The 17,540-nt window shown below is 40.7% G+C and overlaps 1 protein-coding gene across 3 annotated transcripts in view; it reads left to right on the top strand.

Moving 5' to 3' along the window:
* The window catches only part of Rprd1a (regulation of nuclear pre-mRNA domain containing 1A), a 46,901-nt gene that overhangs the window by 20,354 nt on the left and 9,007 nt on the right, over positions 1-17,540 (top strand). For all 3 annotated transcript variants that reach the window (XR_009375210.1, XM_059246011.1, XM_059246010.1), the window contains exons 2-6: positions 1,041-1,170; positions 3,892-3,998; positions 4,079-4,176; positions 5,418-5,544; positions 5,652-5,827. Coding sequence is in view for 2 of the 3 variants with exons in the window: in XM_059246011.1 (XP_059101994.1) it covers positions 1,041-1,170; positions 3,892-3,998; positions 4,079-4,176; positions 5,418-5,544; positions 5,652-5,827 (638 nt within the window). In the remaining variant the exon portion in view is untranslated. The remainder of the gene's footprint in view (positions 1-1,040; positions 1,171-3,891; positions 3,999-4,078; positions 4,177-5,417; positions 5,545-5,651; positions 5,828-17,540) is intronic.

Below are 17,540 nucleotides of genomic sequence, written 5' to 3'. Positions count from 1 at the left end.
GTGGTGTTTGAATATATTCCTAAATTTACAAAACTAGTCAGAGCAGCTTGATGAAGATACTGCCTGAAGTCCCAACTGGTGTTCTGTAGTCATCACAGGGGTGCTGCGTCTAGTGTAATTGCGCCTCACTTAGAGCTTCACACTAAATTCTGGTGGAGCCATATTTGAGCATTAAATTTTCCTTTGGCTTGTAATTCTTTTCATTGCTGAGGCTTGACTCACACGTCAGAACCTGGTTCTGAACCACAGCCCTAGCTACCCTGTATGAATTTTGAGTCATTTAATTCCTTTGTACTGTGATGCAGTAACTGGTAAAAACATACTGTGACCACAGTTATTGAAATCTTGTGGCTTCCCTAGAAGGATTGAGCATACCTCGGAGTATAGCAAGTGGGGGATATTTCATGAAGATGGACTCAGTGATTTAAGATAATATAATATAAAGAGGAAAAATCTAACCTTGGGATCATTTAGTCTCTTCGATGTTTAAATGGCAGATATTGATTGCATAGGGTGAACATAGATAATTGAGTGATATGTTTTGTAACCTGTTCTATATTTTGTACTCTGTTTCACAAGAGCATAATCATTTTGAGTCCATTAAAACAATATTAAATTCAACTCAAGATTTAAAATGCTGTCTTAGTAATGTGACTCACCATCACCTTATTAAATAGTCAGGTTTTTGTAAAGCTTAATGCGTGATAGAATCTCAGAGATAGAGTTTTGTGCATGTATGAGGATGTCTGTATATAAAATGTATTTAGCTTTTAGCTTGGGAATGATGGAGAGACCAGGAATGAAGGGTACAAGTGGCTCAGGTGCCATGATAAGCCTGCAAGGGGACAGCAAGATCCAGCACTGCCCTCTGTGTGCCTCTGAGATTCTCGTTTTCCTACACGTGACCACTTTAGAAGTGGGAGAGTGGCTTTCCTGGTGCTGTCAGCAGCAGTGGTAGATGAATTTGTGGGAAGAAAGTTTGTCTACGTTCAGTGAGAATGTTTTGGTGTCTTAACTTTTTTCCTTTTCTCATTTTTTAGCCAAACCCAACAGGAAGCTTACTTTTCTCTACCTGGCCAATGATGTCATTCAGAACAGCAAAAGGAAAGGACCGGAGTTCACCAAAGACTTTGCACCAGTCATAGTGGAAGCATTCAAGCATGTTTCAAGGTAGGATCCTTTCTGTACACGAGGTGAGGGTTAGAATCAGCAAGACAAAATGGAATGCATTTGTTTGAAGCTTTCATTTGGAATTTGATGGTTTTTGCTTTCTGTGAGGATTTGGTCTGCCGCTGAGGGGCATTTGGAATACTTGATTCATGGCTTTCCTAGAAGAGACCAGATGTTGTAGAATATTATTTTAAGGTGTGTTACTTTTGTAACTTGCTCTGTTGACCAGACTGGCCTTGAACTCACAGAGATCTGCCTGCCTCTGCCTTTCAGAGTGCTGGGATTAAAGGCACGCACCAGCACCTTGCAAAATAAATAACTGTTTTGTTTCTCAAGACAGGGTTTCTCTATGTAGTTCTGGCTATCCTAAAACTCCCACTGTAGATACTTCTATTTTTGAGATAGGATCTCATCTATCCCAAGCTGGCTCTGAACTTGGTATGTAGTCAAGAATGGCTGAATTTCTTTTTTTCTTTATTTTTAATTTTGATCGTGAATTTCTTATCCTCCTGCCTGTCCTTCCCAAGTGCTGCTGGAATTACAGACATGCACCAACATGCCTGGTTTATGTGGTGCTGGAGATCAAACCAAGGTTTCATATATGCTAGGCAAGTACTCTCTCAACTAAGCTATATTCCCAGCCCCTATCTTATGTATGCTATTATATATGTTCCTTTCTAGAATTTACTAGAATCTATGTTGACCTCATAGTATATGGTAGGCTCTGAGTATACATTAATAAGGAAGATAGTGTTCTGTTTAGTTGGTCTTAGATTCGGAGTGTATTAAAGGTGATAATAACTAGACAGACGTATGGGTATATGCTGTAATAACATACAATATACTGTTGTAATGACAGGTGACATGGTCTAAAGAAAAATGAAGGAGGGAAAGAAAGAATGAGAGGGTATGGAGGTGTTGAGCTATATGAAGGGGCAAAGAACTCTTTGGGAGGGTAGATTTGAACCAGTGCTTAAAGCAATGGTTCTCAACCTGTGGGTCATATCTCTTTTAGAGATGGAACCTCTGTCTCTGAAAAATACTTATATCACGGTTCATAACAGTAGCAAAATCACAGTTATAAAGTAGCAATAAAAATAATGGTTATGCTTTATGGTTGGGGGTCACTGCAATATGAGGAACTGTATTAAAGGGTCACAGCATTAGGAGGGTTGAGAACCATTGCTCTAAAGGATGAAATGCACCATTTGTCTAAGGGGAAAAGTGTTGTGGAATATTCCTTTACACTGTGTGAAGATGTGTCACCGTGATAGGCTTAATAAAAAGCTAAATGCCTAATAAGTAGGCAGGAGGTACAGCAGGGACTTCTGGACAGAGAGAGCATTGGGAAGAAGGCAGAGACACCAGACAAGCAGGACTGGCAGATGAAGTAATAAAGCTGTAAATTATAGAAATAAGTTAATTTAAGCGATAAGAGCTAGTTAGAAACAAGCCTAAGCTAAGGCCGAGCTTTCATAATTAATCAAAAGTCTCTGTGTCGTTTTTTGTGAGATAGCGGCCAAAGGAGAAAAATCTGCCTATGGAAAAGAGTCTAGAGAGTAAACAGTAGTGGTCTGTGCAAGTTCGAAGATCAGCAAGGAGATTTGAATGAGAGAAAGTGTTAGGAGATATGGAGAGTTTGCCAGAAGGCAGAGGCTGTGCGATGAAGGCTTAGGCTGAGGATCTGAGTTTCAGAGATGGTTGAGAAGAACTTGCTTTGATTTGATATAGGGTGGATACTTTCGAAAGTGAAGGAGTTGAGACTGGAGATGAGTGAATAATGGTATAAAAACCCAGGCAAGGGACTAGAGTGAGCATGCACAGCTCTTACAGAGGAGCTGGACTAGTTTCTCAGCACCCACATGGAAGCTCACAACTGTCTGTAACTCCAGTTCCAGGTTCGTTCTCTCTCTCTCTCTCTCTCTCTCTCTCTCTCTCTCTCTCTCTCTCTCTCTCCTCTCTCTCTCTCTCTCTCCCAGGTTCGTTCTCTCTCTCTCTCTCTCTCTCTCTCTCTCTCTCTCTCTCTCTCTCTCTCTCTCTCTCACACACACACACACACACACACACACACACACACACACACACACCACCTTGAGGTAGTGCTGAAGGAGTGGCAGATTGTTGAAAGTCACCATGTCCCGTTTCCTGTAGAACCAGTCTTCAGATTTTGTTTCTCAGATGGTACTCCTGGCCTCCAGCTGGGCTAGATCTCTCAGGGTGCTGTCTGTAGCACCATGTTCTCATTCCTGTATGAACTATGGCTGCTGTAAAGCTCCACTTGACTTCTGTGCCAAAGGTAGTGGTGGGCTCAGCAGTATAAAAAGTGCCCCGGAACAGCCCGTTAGCTCCTTCCTCTTGGGAGCATCATCTTTGTAAGCCTCTAGTGTCTGCTCCTAAAACTTTGACCACGAAAACCATTTTGATTTACTGTTCTTTTACTGAGTTTTTTGTTCTTTTGGGTTTGTTTGGGTGGTTGTTCTTTTGCTTGCTTGCTTTAGGGTTTCTCTGTGTAGTTGTTACTGAGTTCTTAAGGGGAGCAAGGTCGGTGTTTCTGTTATACCTTGCCTGAGCTGCTGCTAGTGGTGCTCAGCTCACTTGAGTAGCTCTTGCTGGGAGCCAGTGTTGCTCCATTTTAAGTCACCATTACTTCGTGGTAGCACTCACTATACATTTTTACTGTCATTGTTTTAACTTTTTTTTTTTTTTTTTTTTTTTATTTAGTGAAACTGATGAAAGTTGTAAGAAGCACCTTGGCAGAGTGTTGTCTATTTGGGAAGAGCGATCTGTGTATGAAAACGATGTGTTAGAGCAACTTAAGCATGCTCTATGTAAGTACAGGATCTTGATCTCTTCCTGTGGTCCTCTCGGGAAAGCACATCTTTCATAAAACTTAATGTTTTTAAATCAGATGGAGATAAGAAGACGAGGAAGCGGACTTACGAACAAATAAAGGTGGATGAGAATGAAAATTGTTCCTCTTTAGGGTCCCCAAGTGAACCACCACAGGTAAAAATTCAACACAGCTGTGGGATTTTTACTCCATGTGACCTCTGGGCTTTGATCATTTCAGTGTTCTGGGTACAAGAAAGGCACTAAATTAATCTCTCTCGCATTCTGGTAACAAATTGGTTTTGTTTGAAGTAGTATGCTCTGTGTGGGGGGGTGGGAGGGAGAGAGAGATTTTGTTTCTCTAGTTATGCGTGTGCCCCTGGGTACATGCACGTGAGTACCCAAGGAGTCCAGAGATGTCTGCTTCCCTGGACTGGAGTTTCAGCAGTTATGGGCTCCCTGTCATGGTCCTGAAAATGGAACTCTTCTTTCTGCAAGAGCGGTTCATGCTTCTAATGCTCTAACCGATGTGCTAGCTCAAGTGCTCTGTTGTTCGCTCTGTATAGGGATGCATTTCTCATTGCTGAGTGTGATTAGATGTAGTGAAACATCCACTGTTTAAGAGTTTAGTTTTGAAATCAAACACAACCAACACATTGGTTACATGACTTAAACTAAAATTCTATCCTGAGAGATAAACACTGGTCCCTTTAAATATTTTTTATTTTCAAACATGTAAAAATAATTGTTAAAAGATAACAAAATATGTGGTGGTAACCCAATATATTATGCATAAAACTTTTCAGGAAAATGAAAGTTTTCCAGGTTAATACACTAGGTCTGAGTTAATAGCTACTTTCTCTTACCTCTGAAGTGTCTGCCATATGAACCAGTCACTTACCTCATTTTGCTAATTAGGTAAGTTTTGCACTCTTTGTCTTCATGCACACTGGGATGTGAATACCTCAAGGTCTAAAGTGCTGTCTCATGTTCAACACTTACCATAGTTTCTTTTACTTAACATATTAAAAAAAGGTTGGGGGCAGGAGAGATGGCTCATTGGTTAAGGGCACTGCTACTCTTATCCTCACTTAAGCTTTGAACCTGAGAACCTAGGTTTGGTTTGGTCCCAGCACCCATTAGGCAGCTCACAACTATCTGTTACTCCAGTTCCAAGGGGTCTGGCAACCTTTTGTGGCCTCTGGGACACCAGCCGTGGTCATGTTTCACAGACACAGGCAAAACACATGAAAAAAATTAGTCTAAGTGTATTTTTAAAAGTGTCTTAAGAAATGTTACACGTTGCAGACTTTTTGCTAGTGAATACTTCATAAGGATTAGGCGTACTAAAAAGGTCAAATCCTCTATATTTGTTAGAGCTTTATTTCTTTTGGTTCTGAAGCTGTGTAATTTTTTAGACTCTCGACCTTGTTAGAGCATTACAAGATTTAGAAAATGCAGCCTCAGGTGATGCAGCAGTCCATCAGAGGATAGCTTCTTTGCCTGTGGAAGTTCAAGAAGTGTCCCTGCTTGAGAAAATAACAGGTAAGAAAAGAAAGTGAGGTCCAAGGTGGTGTTTGAGAGGCGGTGTGTGGGAGCAGGTTGTTATTGTTTTGTTGTATATTAATTGTAATACCCTATGCTTTTCTTAGATAAAGAATCTGGAGAAAGGCTTTCTAAAATGGTAGAGGATGCTTGTATGTTGCTGGCAGACTATAATGGCAGACTGGCGGCAGAAATAGATGATAGAAAGCAACTCACTCGAATGTTAGCGGATTTTCTTCGTTGTCAAAAGGAAGCCCTTGCAGAGAAAGAACATAAATTGGAAGTGCGTAACCTTTTCCTTCTTTAGTGCATGTTTATTTAATTTTATTATACCTTAATGTATCTGTGTATCTTTAGAGTTCTTGCATCATGGACTATTTTAGGCAGTGGCCCAGGTAAGCTTCTTCTTGCTGTCAGTTTTTCCCTACAGGTTGATTAAACAAATCTGGAATTTTGGTCTTAACAGAATTTGTTGCATTCCAAATCATCTATGTGAAATTCCATGTAATAGAAATGTAAACCCTTCAAGCACAAACATAATAGGAAAATAACAAGTCTAATAAGTCTTGTGTTAATGGCGATAAATTGTTCGGTGTACTGAATTTCTGTTCTTAGCACATACTGTCTTTTAGGTCTATCATTAAATATCCAAATTATTTCTCCACCTCTGATTCTCACATTTAACATATTCCTCCTCACTCACACTCTCTGGGCTTATACAGTGCTGTTCCGGAAAAGGTTGTTGATGGATTACATATGGTTGTTACTGGTGGTGATGAATCTGGGGCTCAGGAGGTAATACAGAAGCAGTCTCATTCATTTTGAGCAGAGAAGCCGTTGTCAGCATAGGGGAGCTGGGTTTGGCTTTATTTAAAAGACCATTCGATCAACTAGTTCTTACTTGAGTTGTTCTTAATTTCAGTACCATGTGAGAATGTCCTGTTTGAGTCCCATTATTTACAGACAGCTCCTTCTAAATTTGTAGGCGTATTATGGTATTGCCTCTTAAGTTGATTTATTATTGTTTAATTCTTGGCTCAGCAGTTTCTCTCTCAATAAGCCTCAGGTGGTACTTGGACTGGCTTGCTCTTGCAGTTCTGAGAGAGCTCCTTGATTATTCCACACCCCAGATGCTCAACTCTTAATTTACACTGTCCTTTTTCAGTTTGCTCCCTCTCTGCTCACACAAACTCACTTACTCATTGGCACTTTGCTCTGTCCTTGAAGAGGTTGCCCACTTGGGTTTCTTAGAACATGAGTTTGGTAGTTAACTTACCTGTTTGTGATGTTGTCTTACACATCCTTACTTGTTTCCCGTTCGCAGCATTGAGGGTGAGTATGTCAACAATTGTTGTCTTCAGCCTTTGGTACGGTTTCTTTAACTTCTGTCGAGCTTCTGTTGCAGGAATTGGACACGGCGTACCGTCTAACGATGTCATCACCATTAGCATATTCTTCCGGCTAAAAATAAACATCAAACTCCAAAGCCTGTATTGTCTCATGTTTTTGAAAATTGAAGAACGAAGTTTTATTATTCTATTTATACCTGCTTTCTCACTTTTGGTGTTGACTATTACTGGTTTCAAAAATACAATTTATATTTGACATGTAACTGTAGAAAATAGGTCACTCCCACCCCCACCCCTGCCCCCATTTGCTGATGCATTCTAGCCAGATTTTCTAGTTAATAGTCATACACAGAGCTGATGATGGTAACTAACGTTTACCATGTCTCGGGGGCACAGTTCTAGCCTCTTCACATAATCACCTCATTCAATCCTATGCAGCAGGGTACATTATCATCCACACGCTATAGCCTTGGAAATAAGGTACAGGGAGATAAAGTACCCACGTTTTTCACAAAGCAGTATTGGATTGTTTAGAGCAGTGCTTCCAGTGAAAGCATCAGTGCTTTCACTCCAAAGCCATGTTGGCTACTGTTCTTACAGAAAGAAGTATACCCCCCTTGGCAAAATCCAAAGTCCTTTTTCTCCAACTCTTAATAACCCTTGCTTTCCAAGTAAATCGCTGGCTTGAAATAAAGTCTTCTAGGGAGTTTGATTGTTGTTCATTCAGTATGGCTGAATTTTATATTGAAGAAACCACCTCAATTATGATCAGGATTTTTTGTTTTGTTTTGTTTTTCTATTTTTAAATCTTTCTGGTTTTCTAAGACAGGGTTTCTCTGTGTAGCCCTGGCTGCCCTGGAACTCACTCTGTAAACCAGGCTGGCCTTGAACTCAGAGATCTGTCTGCCTCTGCTTCCTGAGTTCTGGCATTAAAGGTGTATGCCACCATGCCCAGCTCATGATTATATTTTTAAAGCTACTGTTTACATAAACTAGGAAGTTACAGAGCAAGATCTCACTGTAAATTGTCATTGAGAAGTAAGCTTTTTTTTTTTTTGGTCATATGATGTGACAATGACTTGATATTTAAACATGCTTTGTATTAGTAGGTGGCATCACCCTGAAGTAGAGACTGAGGACTGAAAGCTTGTTTTTGTATCAGCTACACTGTTTCTAAAACTGGTTTAAGTGTTAGTGACACTAATTACCATTGTTAGAAAATAGAACAAAAGTATCAGTTTAAGAAGTGGATGTTTGGAGCTAGAGAGATGGCTCAGCAGTTAAGAGCACTGACCTTTCTTCCAGAGGTTCTGAGTTCAATTCCCAACAACCATGTGGTGGCTCACAACCACCTATAATGAGATCTGGTGCCCTCTTATGGCCTGAAGGGACACATGCAGGCAGAACACTGTATACATAATAAATTTTTTTTTAAAAAGTGGATGTTTTAGGCCAGCCTGGTCTACAGAGCGATATCCAGGAAAAGGTACAAAGCTACACAGAGAAACCCTGTCTCAAAAAAAAAAAAAAAAAAAGTGGATGTTTAATATCTTGAGGAAGCCACTCTTAAAACATTTGAAATCAATGAAAACATGAAGTGCTTCTAACAGTTTAGGTAATCCCTTTTGATTAACTTTGATTAGTAAACAGATAATAGACTATTAATCTAGGCTATTGCACTTGCCTGTAATCCTAGTGCTAGTGAGGTTGAGGCAAAGAGTTCCTGAGATTAAGGCCAGCTTGGACTATATAGCAATAATCTGACGGGGGTATTGAATGGATGGATGGATGGATGGATTTGATTTGGAACCTAGAACTCCCTGCCTCAGCCTTCCAAGTGCTGGCATTGCGTGTGTCTGCACCATAGGATGACTTAAAGTGACACTTCGATGTTTTGGGGGGAGGAAGACGAGAAATTCTTCTGTATCAACGAGATCCCCAGTTGTTTAGTTTCCACAAACTGTAGTGTGGGATTCCACAATATGGTCTGTGGAAGGAAACATGCTTTTTTAAAGTCAGTGCTTTCTGCCTTTAGTCCTAGCACTCAGTAGGCAGAAGCTGGCAAGTCTCTGAGTTTTGAGTTCAAGGCCAGCCAGGACTATACAGAAACTCTAGAAAAGACCCGAAATAAGTGAGTAAACAAGCAAATACATAATGTCAGTGCTTGCTGATCTTTGTGGATCCTGTGATCTGTATTATTTTCAAATAATTTTATTGGAATTTGTTTTGCATATGGTACAGATGTAATAGATTGAAAGTGATAGTTAATGGTTCCTTTACTGATTAATAATAGGAAGGTATAGTGGCTCATGTCTTAGTCTTAGTCCACTATAGACTGGAGCAGGAGAAGCAGGAGTTGGAGGCCAGCGTGGTCTTTCTAGGAAGTTCCAGACTGGCCTCTGCTGCATAGTGAGATTCTGTCCCAACCTTCTCCCCTAAAATTCAAAATTAATGACTTTTTTATTAGTGTTGTGAAATGCTATTTCTGCCAAGCTTAATTCCTGTATGTGCATACTGACCTGTAAGTTTTACATTTAATTGTACAGATTGTGACTTCGATTGCTTTCTAATACCGTTCATGTTTGCTATTTCAACTAATTATGGTTATTGTGTATATGAAATTGTGTTTTTTTCTCTTTTTCATACTTTGTATTTTTATTGAGAGTGCTCATTCTTTTATCATGACATGGGTCATTTTTTCTCTGTCATTTATACCTAAGATAAAGTTTAATTTACAAAGTATAATAAGGAATTAATCGCAGTTTCTCTCACGTCTCAGTTCACTGTAGTGAAATTGGTGGACCGTGGTGACTGAGGATGACCGACAGTGGAGAGAAGCCTGGACGAGGACTGCTTACAGAAAGACCTCAGTTCAGGGTGTATAGTGGCTAGAAGTTTGGCTCAGTAATGTGAACAAAGGAGAAAAGAGCCATTCTTTATGTTGTGGGAGTGTCCTAGTTTGTCTGTGACTGCAGGAGTGAGCAGTGCTGAGGCTGGAAAGGGGACAGTGCCAGGTGGGCTGGAATCCCCTGTCCCTTCCTGATGGGGGAGCCTGTATGCGGATGAACAGGTGTGCTGCCTGCAGAGGCAGAGTCCTTCATTGCTCAGCACCACTACAGTTCGTTACTGTAGCAGCTGAGGGTTCTTAGGAGTGAGAAGAAATGCAGAGTAGCTCGGAACCACGATGAAAGAGGCCCTTGAATTTCCGAAGCGCAAGAAGGAGCAGTGGTGCTGACTACTCCTGGTTACTGAGTGAACGGAGAGTGAAGGTGGGCAGGACTTCGTTTAAACAGTATGTTGGCAGTGCTGGTCTGAGCTGCCCAGGTAGTAACAGTGGAGTGTTGGATGGGTTTTGTTCTCGTGTCCAGGCAGACTTCCCTGTTGCTGGGCTTAAAAGTGTGCACCACTGTGCCTATGTCAGGTGAAGTTTTGTTAATACTGTAAAGGTAGTGTGTGTTCATAGTTTTGCACCCATTGCTAAAGGCATAGATGCTACCTACAGTTTCATTATTCCTCAATTTTTAACAAGATGAGTACCTATAACTATTTTTGTATACTGTCGTATTTTGCACATTTACTGTAAACATTTCCATATAATTATCATCTCCCCTCCCCCCCCCCTTTAGTTTTTCAAAACAGGGTTTCTCTATAATGGTCCTGGCTGTCCTGGAACTCACTTTGTAGACCAGGCTGGCCTCGAACTCACTGAGATCTGCCTGCCTCTGCCTCCCAAGTGCTGGGATTAAAGGCTTGCACTACCACCACCCCGCCCCTTTTGTATTTTGGGATGGCACCTTGACCTTTGCCCATGCCAACCAAGCTCTCTGCCATCTACTCTTACCTTAATTACCAATCTGACTTTAATAGCCAAGTTATAGCCTGTTACAGAATAGTATTTATCTACCTACTTTGTTTCTTTTTTTGTTTGTTTTGTTTTTCAGAGACAAAGTTTCTTTGTGTAGCCTTTGATGTCATAGAACTAGCTTTGTAGACAAGGCTGGCCTTGAATTCAGAGATCCGCCTGCCTCTGCCTCCTGAGTGCTGGGATTAAAAGTATGTGCCACTACTGCCTGGTTCTTTGAGTTTCTTACTGTTAAATTATTGGCTTAAATAACATTTTGGTGTGTCTATTACATTTGACTTCTTGCTGTTGGAAAAATATTACTCTGAATCTCTTTCAAGTTAAATCTTTGCTTATTTGTGATAGTTTTAAGTTCGTAGGAGGAAAAAAAATTAGGCCAGCTGGAAATACATGGTTTTTGTGTGCATGCCACAGGACAAAATCAGCTGCTGTTTCTCAAGCACTAGACCTGGTATTTTTGAGACAGGGTCTCTTATTAGTCTTGTACTTGCGAAATAGGCTAGGCTGGGTGGCTAATGAGCCTTAGAGAGCTGTCTCCCTGTCTTGTTCCTCAGTGCTGGGATTACAGGACGGCCTCGTCACACGCAGCTTATTTTTCATGGGTTCTGGGAACCAGATCCAATTCTTCATGCTTGCAAAGCCTCCCATCTTCACAGCCTTTTGAGTAGTGTTGAGGTACATTCCGCTGTATGTCCTGCTTCTGGAGTTCTTCCTTTTGCCAAGCTGATGCTCTTCACCCGGAGACAAGTGTTCCATGCTTTCCTTTTACCTAGCCACCAGTGCCATGGTCTGTGACCTTGACTACTGGAATAGTAACATATTTGTCCAATATGCATTACAACTTCTAGGTCCATCCATACTGTAGCTTCTGTCAAAAACAATCTAGTTCTTTCTATTGGTCTTTAATGGATCCATTTTCAAATTTTCTATTGTTTCATTGATTGAATTGAAAAGCTATTCTGAGCAGAGCCAGACAGATATCTGTGAGTTCAAGGTCAGTCTGATCTACAAAAGAAAGAGAGGGGGTGGGGAGAAGGAGGATGAAGAAGAAGAGAAGAAAGAAAAGTTATTCTGGTCAACTATGTCTAAATTCTCTTCAGTAAAGAATAGCTTTGTTGAGTAACTCTTCCCCCACCCTCCCACCCCCACATTAGAGGCTGGAGTTTATTGTGCACACACCTGGATGTTGGTTCCATTGGTTTTGAATGCTTGTTCTTTTTGCAGGAAGACCTTAGTTGAATTTTAGTTTTTCTTCTGAATTACTTAGAGCTTTTCATTATATTCTTATTACATACATTAAATGTTTAGAATTGTTACTCCATCTTGCTCATCTTTTCTCCTGTTTTAACCATTTCTAGAATGCTTTTCTTCTATATTCTGTTTCCTCTATATTTGGTTTGTTTTGTTCTTCTAGAATGCAGTCTTGGCTTGTCTAATGTTAGTGGTGGTGCCTTGTCATGGTCATTTTGTTGTTGTTCATTGAGATAAGATCTCCCTCTGTAGTACAGGCTGGCCTTAAACCCAAGAGCTTCCTGTCTCAGTCTTCCAAGTGTTGGAATTACAGGCATTTCCCGCCATGCCCAGATTAATATTGGGTAGAATTGGTTTTGTCAGATTGTTTTAGGTCTTTGTTGAAGAAAGAGATTTACTATCACAGTTGCTTAACTAGTTTGCAAACTGTTACTTAGGATGAGTGGAGAGGGAATCAGAAGTCAGGAGATTCATTTTAAGACTGGATTTCTGGTTTCACCCAGACCTGAGTTGAAGTTGATTTTTCCAGTGTCTGTTGACTGTTGTCTAGATGCCTGCTGTGGTCATGGCCTGTGGTTTGTTGTTGTTGTTTTTTAAACCTTGCTTTGGGGAGCCACAGGAAACACAGGCTTCCTTTTAAGAATGACTTGCAATAAGGTAGCAAGGATTATGAATGTCTGCAATGGCTCTAAAGTATTCATGCCTTCAGAGCTTGGCAGAGACCACAGCAGCGTCAGACCTGTTCTGCATGAATGTAAAATACTAATTAGCTCCTGTGTATTTTCTACAAAAGTGAATGAATATGTGCTTCTTGCTTAGTTGGGTAATTCTGTAGATTTGATTGCTACCAGTACACTTGCTTAAAGCCTTTGCTCCCCTCCCCTCCCTTTCTCTCCTCTCTCTTCCCCTCCTCTCCCTTCTTCTCCCTTCTTCTCCCCTCCCCTCCCCTCCCTTCCCCTCCCCTCCTTGATTTTGCTGGAACTTACTATGTATACCAGGATGGCCTTGATCCATCTGCCTCTGTCTCCTAGGTACCACTTTTACTTTTCTAATCTATGCATTGAAGAATTAGGGAATTCAACCCTTTAAAGTATTTGGTTGATAGACAAGTTTCTTTGAGAAAAAAGAAAAATCTAAGGATAATTTAAGTAAGCAAAGTAAATTTGCAAAATATATAATGAATCTTTCATTTCTAGTCTTTAGAGAATATTCAAATGAATTCCAATAAAAAACAAATCTTTTTTATGACACATAACTATGGCAATTTTTTTCTAGGTAGACACTTTTTAAAAAAGTTTTTGTTAGAGTTTTATTAAGACAATTTCATACATGTATACAATTATTTTGATCATACTCATCCCTGTTACCCTCTTTTCCCTTCTTACACTGAAGAATATGTGTCTCCCCTGCAGCAGTGAACTGGGTACTGAGTTGTTTGTAGCTCAGTGGTAGAGTACTTGCCTAACATGCATGAGGCCCTGGGATTGGTCCACTGCTGTCTTAGCACTATAAGAGTGGGTAAGACAGCGGTGTGTGGAGAGGAAAAATGGTCACAGTAGAGTAACTATTGAACATGCCCTAACTAGTTAGTGTCCGTCATAAGACACATGCTATAGGTGCAATGTGTGAGAAATCTATTCTTTTTTTTAATCAAAGGAGGAGTATTGAGGAATTCTAGACAAGGCAAGAAAGAATATACGCAACAGCATCAAAGTCATAATGGCTGTGACCTAAGGTCATGGTGCAACAGAGTGAGGCACTTGGTTGGGATTGCAGTTTAAATTTAATGTGTTATGGTGGTGCTTTACAGGTGAACAGGATACAGTTGTAAAAATGTTTAGAAAGAGCTGGTAAGATGACTTAGTGGGTAAGGTGCTTGCTGCCAAGCCTGATGACCTGAGTTCAATTCCCGGGACCCACATGGTAGAAAGGAGAGAACTGACTCCTACAAGTTGTCCTCTAATCTCCACAAGTGTATGTACAGACTACATTAAAGAAAAAACTTACTAAAAAGTGTATAAAACCAAGTATTGGGAGACCAGTGAGATGACTCAACAGATAAAGTCACTTGCTTCCAAGCTTGACCTGAGTTTGATCCTCAGAACTGATGTGGAGGAAGGCAAGAGCTGACTCCTTCAGGTTATCCTATGACCTCTATACTTGTGCCCTTGTACATGCATACCTCCTTCTGGATGGATGGATGGGTGGATGGATGATTAGGATGGGGGTGTAGCTTAGTTGATAGAGTGTTTGCCTAGCGTGCATGAAGCCTTGAGTTTGATCCCTACCACCACAATGGTACATATCTGTAATCCCAGCACTTGGAGGGGGGGCGAGGCAGGAGGATGAGAAGCTCCAGGTCATGGTTAACTACATAGTGAGTTGGAAGCCAGCCTGAGCTGCATGAGACAGCTTCTAAGGAATATAGTGTACCAACATTTGTGGTACACAGGGTTGGGTTGGGGAGGGTGTTAATTAAAAATTTCTTTACAGTTTGGCTTAAAAGTCCTTTAGTGTTCAAGATATAAAATTTATATGCTCATAATAAGTAAATTATAAAATCTAGATAATGTAGTTTAAATGTTAGCCCTTGGAGCTAAAGAAGAATAAAATTTAATGGGTAAGGTCAAGTTTGGACGGATTTGGTTTTTAATGGATTAAATATTTCTGGGTACTGATATTGATGGGCATGCCGATTCTCGAGTCTGCCAAACAAAAGATGTGTAGAAATCATTTCTTGATTCTCTTTGAATCCATGAAACCTTGCTTTTGTATCACTGGAATTTTTTGTTGCTGAATCTCATCCAGTTCAGGAGTATCACGTCTTATTTTCCTGTGGTGTGGCACACAGTGCCAGCAGCTGAAAGTGTGACTGGACTAACACCTGCCACTCCTGGTGTCTGCTTTCTGCCCTTCACAAGTGTCAGCACTGAATTATGCCATAGAACCTGCTGCACAAAACAGAGATATGGATTGTAGAATGCACAGTTGACAGGAACAAGAAGCTGTTGGATAAACTGTAGTACAGTGAACTTTGTGTGGAAGTTGGGCATGGGCAGGAAATCTTGAAGTTCGGTGGTCGAACTTGGATGAGGCAAGGGAACGAAACAGTAACAACAGCACTTAACAGTGCGGTTTTCTTCTGTCCTGTAAACAGAAGTGTGTTGTGACTTCGGCAGTAGGGTTTTAGGATCTGGTTCTAGTGGGCAGTCAAGAGTGATGACAGTAGCTGTGGTGTTTGAGGAGCTCACTTGACCAGTAACTCATGGGTAGGTATTCCAGAGCTGGCTGAGATAAAGCGTGAACCTCTTGAACAGTTAGTAATGGTTAGACATTTAAGGCCAGCCTGATGATGTGTAGAGTGATGTAATCTCATAGATAGAATTTGATTAGGCTTACTGGCCTATAGTCGGTCTCTGTAGAACAGCCCAAAAGTCTCATGTTTTAGGTTATGGTGAGGAGCCCCTAACTGCTGTGGAACAAAGTCTGTTTCACTCATGAAGCTTCTGTGAGTCTTGTTCCAACATAAGGTAACATGCTTGGAAGTTTATAGGAATAACCAGAATTCCCATGTCACAATGCAGAACTAAGTTATTCCTTAGCTATTAGCCAGGTGATGTAGCTAGGATGGTATTGAGCTGAACTAGTAAACATGGGATACTACCTAAGCAACGGGACTGAAGTGTCTGTCCACAGTTTATCTGGAGGCAGGAGCCAGTGCCAGGGCACCTGAGGAAGTGCAAACAGTGCCTTAGAGTAGGGGAGAGAGCTGGGCACTGAAGACACGTGTGTGGGTACTTACTTGTCTTAAGGTGCTTTGGAGACTATGGGAAGGGAGGAATTTGCTTTACTTCCATGGACAGAACCAGGAACAGTACTATTAGTATTAGCTTTTGGTCTGACACTTAACATCTACTTCCACCTTAAATAGCCTAATTCTCGTGAGATTAACATGGTACTTCACACCCAAGCATGTTTGCTTCAGTGTTGCCTGAAACATTGTTTCAACATCAATTAAAAAAAAACAAAACAAAACACACTGATCACTAAAAGGCAGCCGAGAGAGACAAGGCAAGCATTAGAAACAAACTTAACCTGTGACTGTTGTTTAAATGATCACAGGCCAGGAATTTAACAAATGATTGATACGCTAGGGGTCTAATGGGTAAAGCAGACACCATGTCAAATTGGGCAGGCAATGTAAGAGGTAAAAATGCCCCAAAGGAAAACATTTAAAAAAAAATTCACCTAGTAACTCAGTAGAGGACAGCCATGGGTAATTGGTGAGCTTGTGAGAGGCCAGTGACAATTTCCTATACAAATGCAGAGTGGGAAATGAACAGAAAGACACAGAAGTGAAACCCATAAATAATACATCCAAGAATTGAGGCAGTCTTGTTTCGTGCCTGGAATACCAGAAGAGAGAAACAGAAGAAATGTGAAGCCACAATGACTAAGTTTCCCAGAATGAGTGGTAGAAACCAAACTCCTGATCTGGGGAAACTAGAAAGCAAGATTAAGGAAACAAAATGCAGCCTAAACCTAGGCAAATCATGCTCATACTCACATCGCAAAACACCTGCAGTGCAACAAAGAATCGAAGTAAACTTACCAGAGTTGTGCAGGCAAGAAAGCAGAAGAGGAATCCAGTCAGTAATGATGCCCAGTATTGCAGGAAAGCTATGGTAAGAAGTGTAGAAAGACCCACTAACCTGGGGTTTTATGTCGAAAGGCATTTGAAAGCAATGAAAGTAGTGAGTTTGCTTTTAGAGGTGATGAAGTGATGGGATTAAGTGACAAGGACATGGGGAAAGTTGGGTTTAGTGAAATCTGTATAACACTCTAATGACAGCTTAATGTAAAAATTCCGTCTTGATGCTTATCTCAGGGTATCAGCCTGTAGAGAATACAACAGAGATGTAGTATAGACCACTATACAAAATTTTTATTCCAAACATGAGCTCAAACTTCTCTTATGGCATCTTTGTTAAAAGCTGTGAAACAAGATTCTGGGAGACATCCCATTTAGATGTCATATTATATGACATTTAAAAATCCCAAGGTAATGTGATATAATAGCAACCAGAAAATATACTAATGAAGAGGCTATAGAGACATGAAAGTAAAACTTCAAGCTGATTATGTCAGCTTATAGTCATCAGTATGTGTAGAAGCAGGTTTTTAAGTTGCATCTTGCTTTTGAGGTTGCCTGATTACTGAAGAAGTCCTCAGTGTTGTATGCTGTCTGTCAGCTCCTGGCTTGGCAGCACCTTGTTCCTCTATCCTAAGGGTAAAACTGACTTCCCAGCAGATTGAGTTTCCTAGAGTGCTAGGCATCATTTCTGGCTACAAGCACTAGCCGCTGGCCACCTTATTTACTCGTTTTCTGTTACTTAATGTCTATATCAGAGAAAATGGTGACTCTGGACTGCTGGAAAAAGCCAAAGGTGTTTTTAGTCCAAGTAACAGTTGTCTCCTTGGATCTTGAGGTGGGAACCCTTTTTCAGTGATCCTGTAGGTGATTTTCAGTTGGA

The sequence above is a fragment of the Peromyscus eremicus genome, chromosome 19 (genome assembly GCF_949786415.1).
Source record: "Peromyscus eremicus chromosome 19, PerEre_H2_v1, whole genome shotgun sequence".
Lineage (NCBI taxonomy): Eukaryota > Metazoa > Chordata > Mammalia > Rodentia > Cricetidae > Peromyscus > Peromyscus eremicus.
The sequence above is the reverse complement of the archived record's forward strand: the minus strand, read 5'-3'. Positions and strand labels throughout refer to the sequence as shown.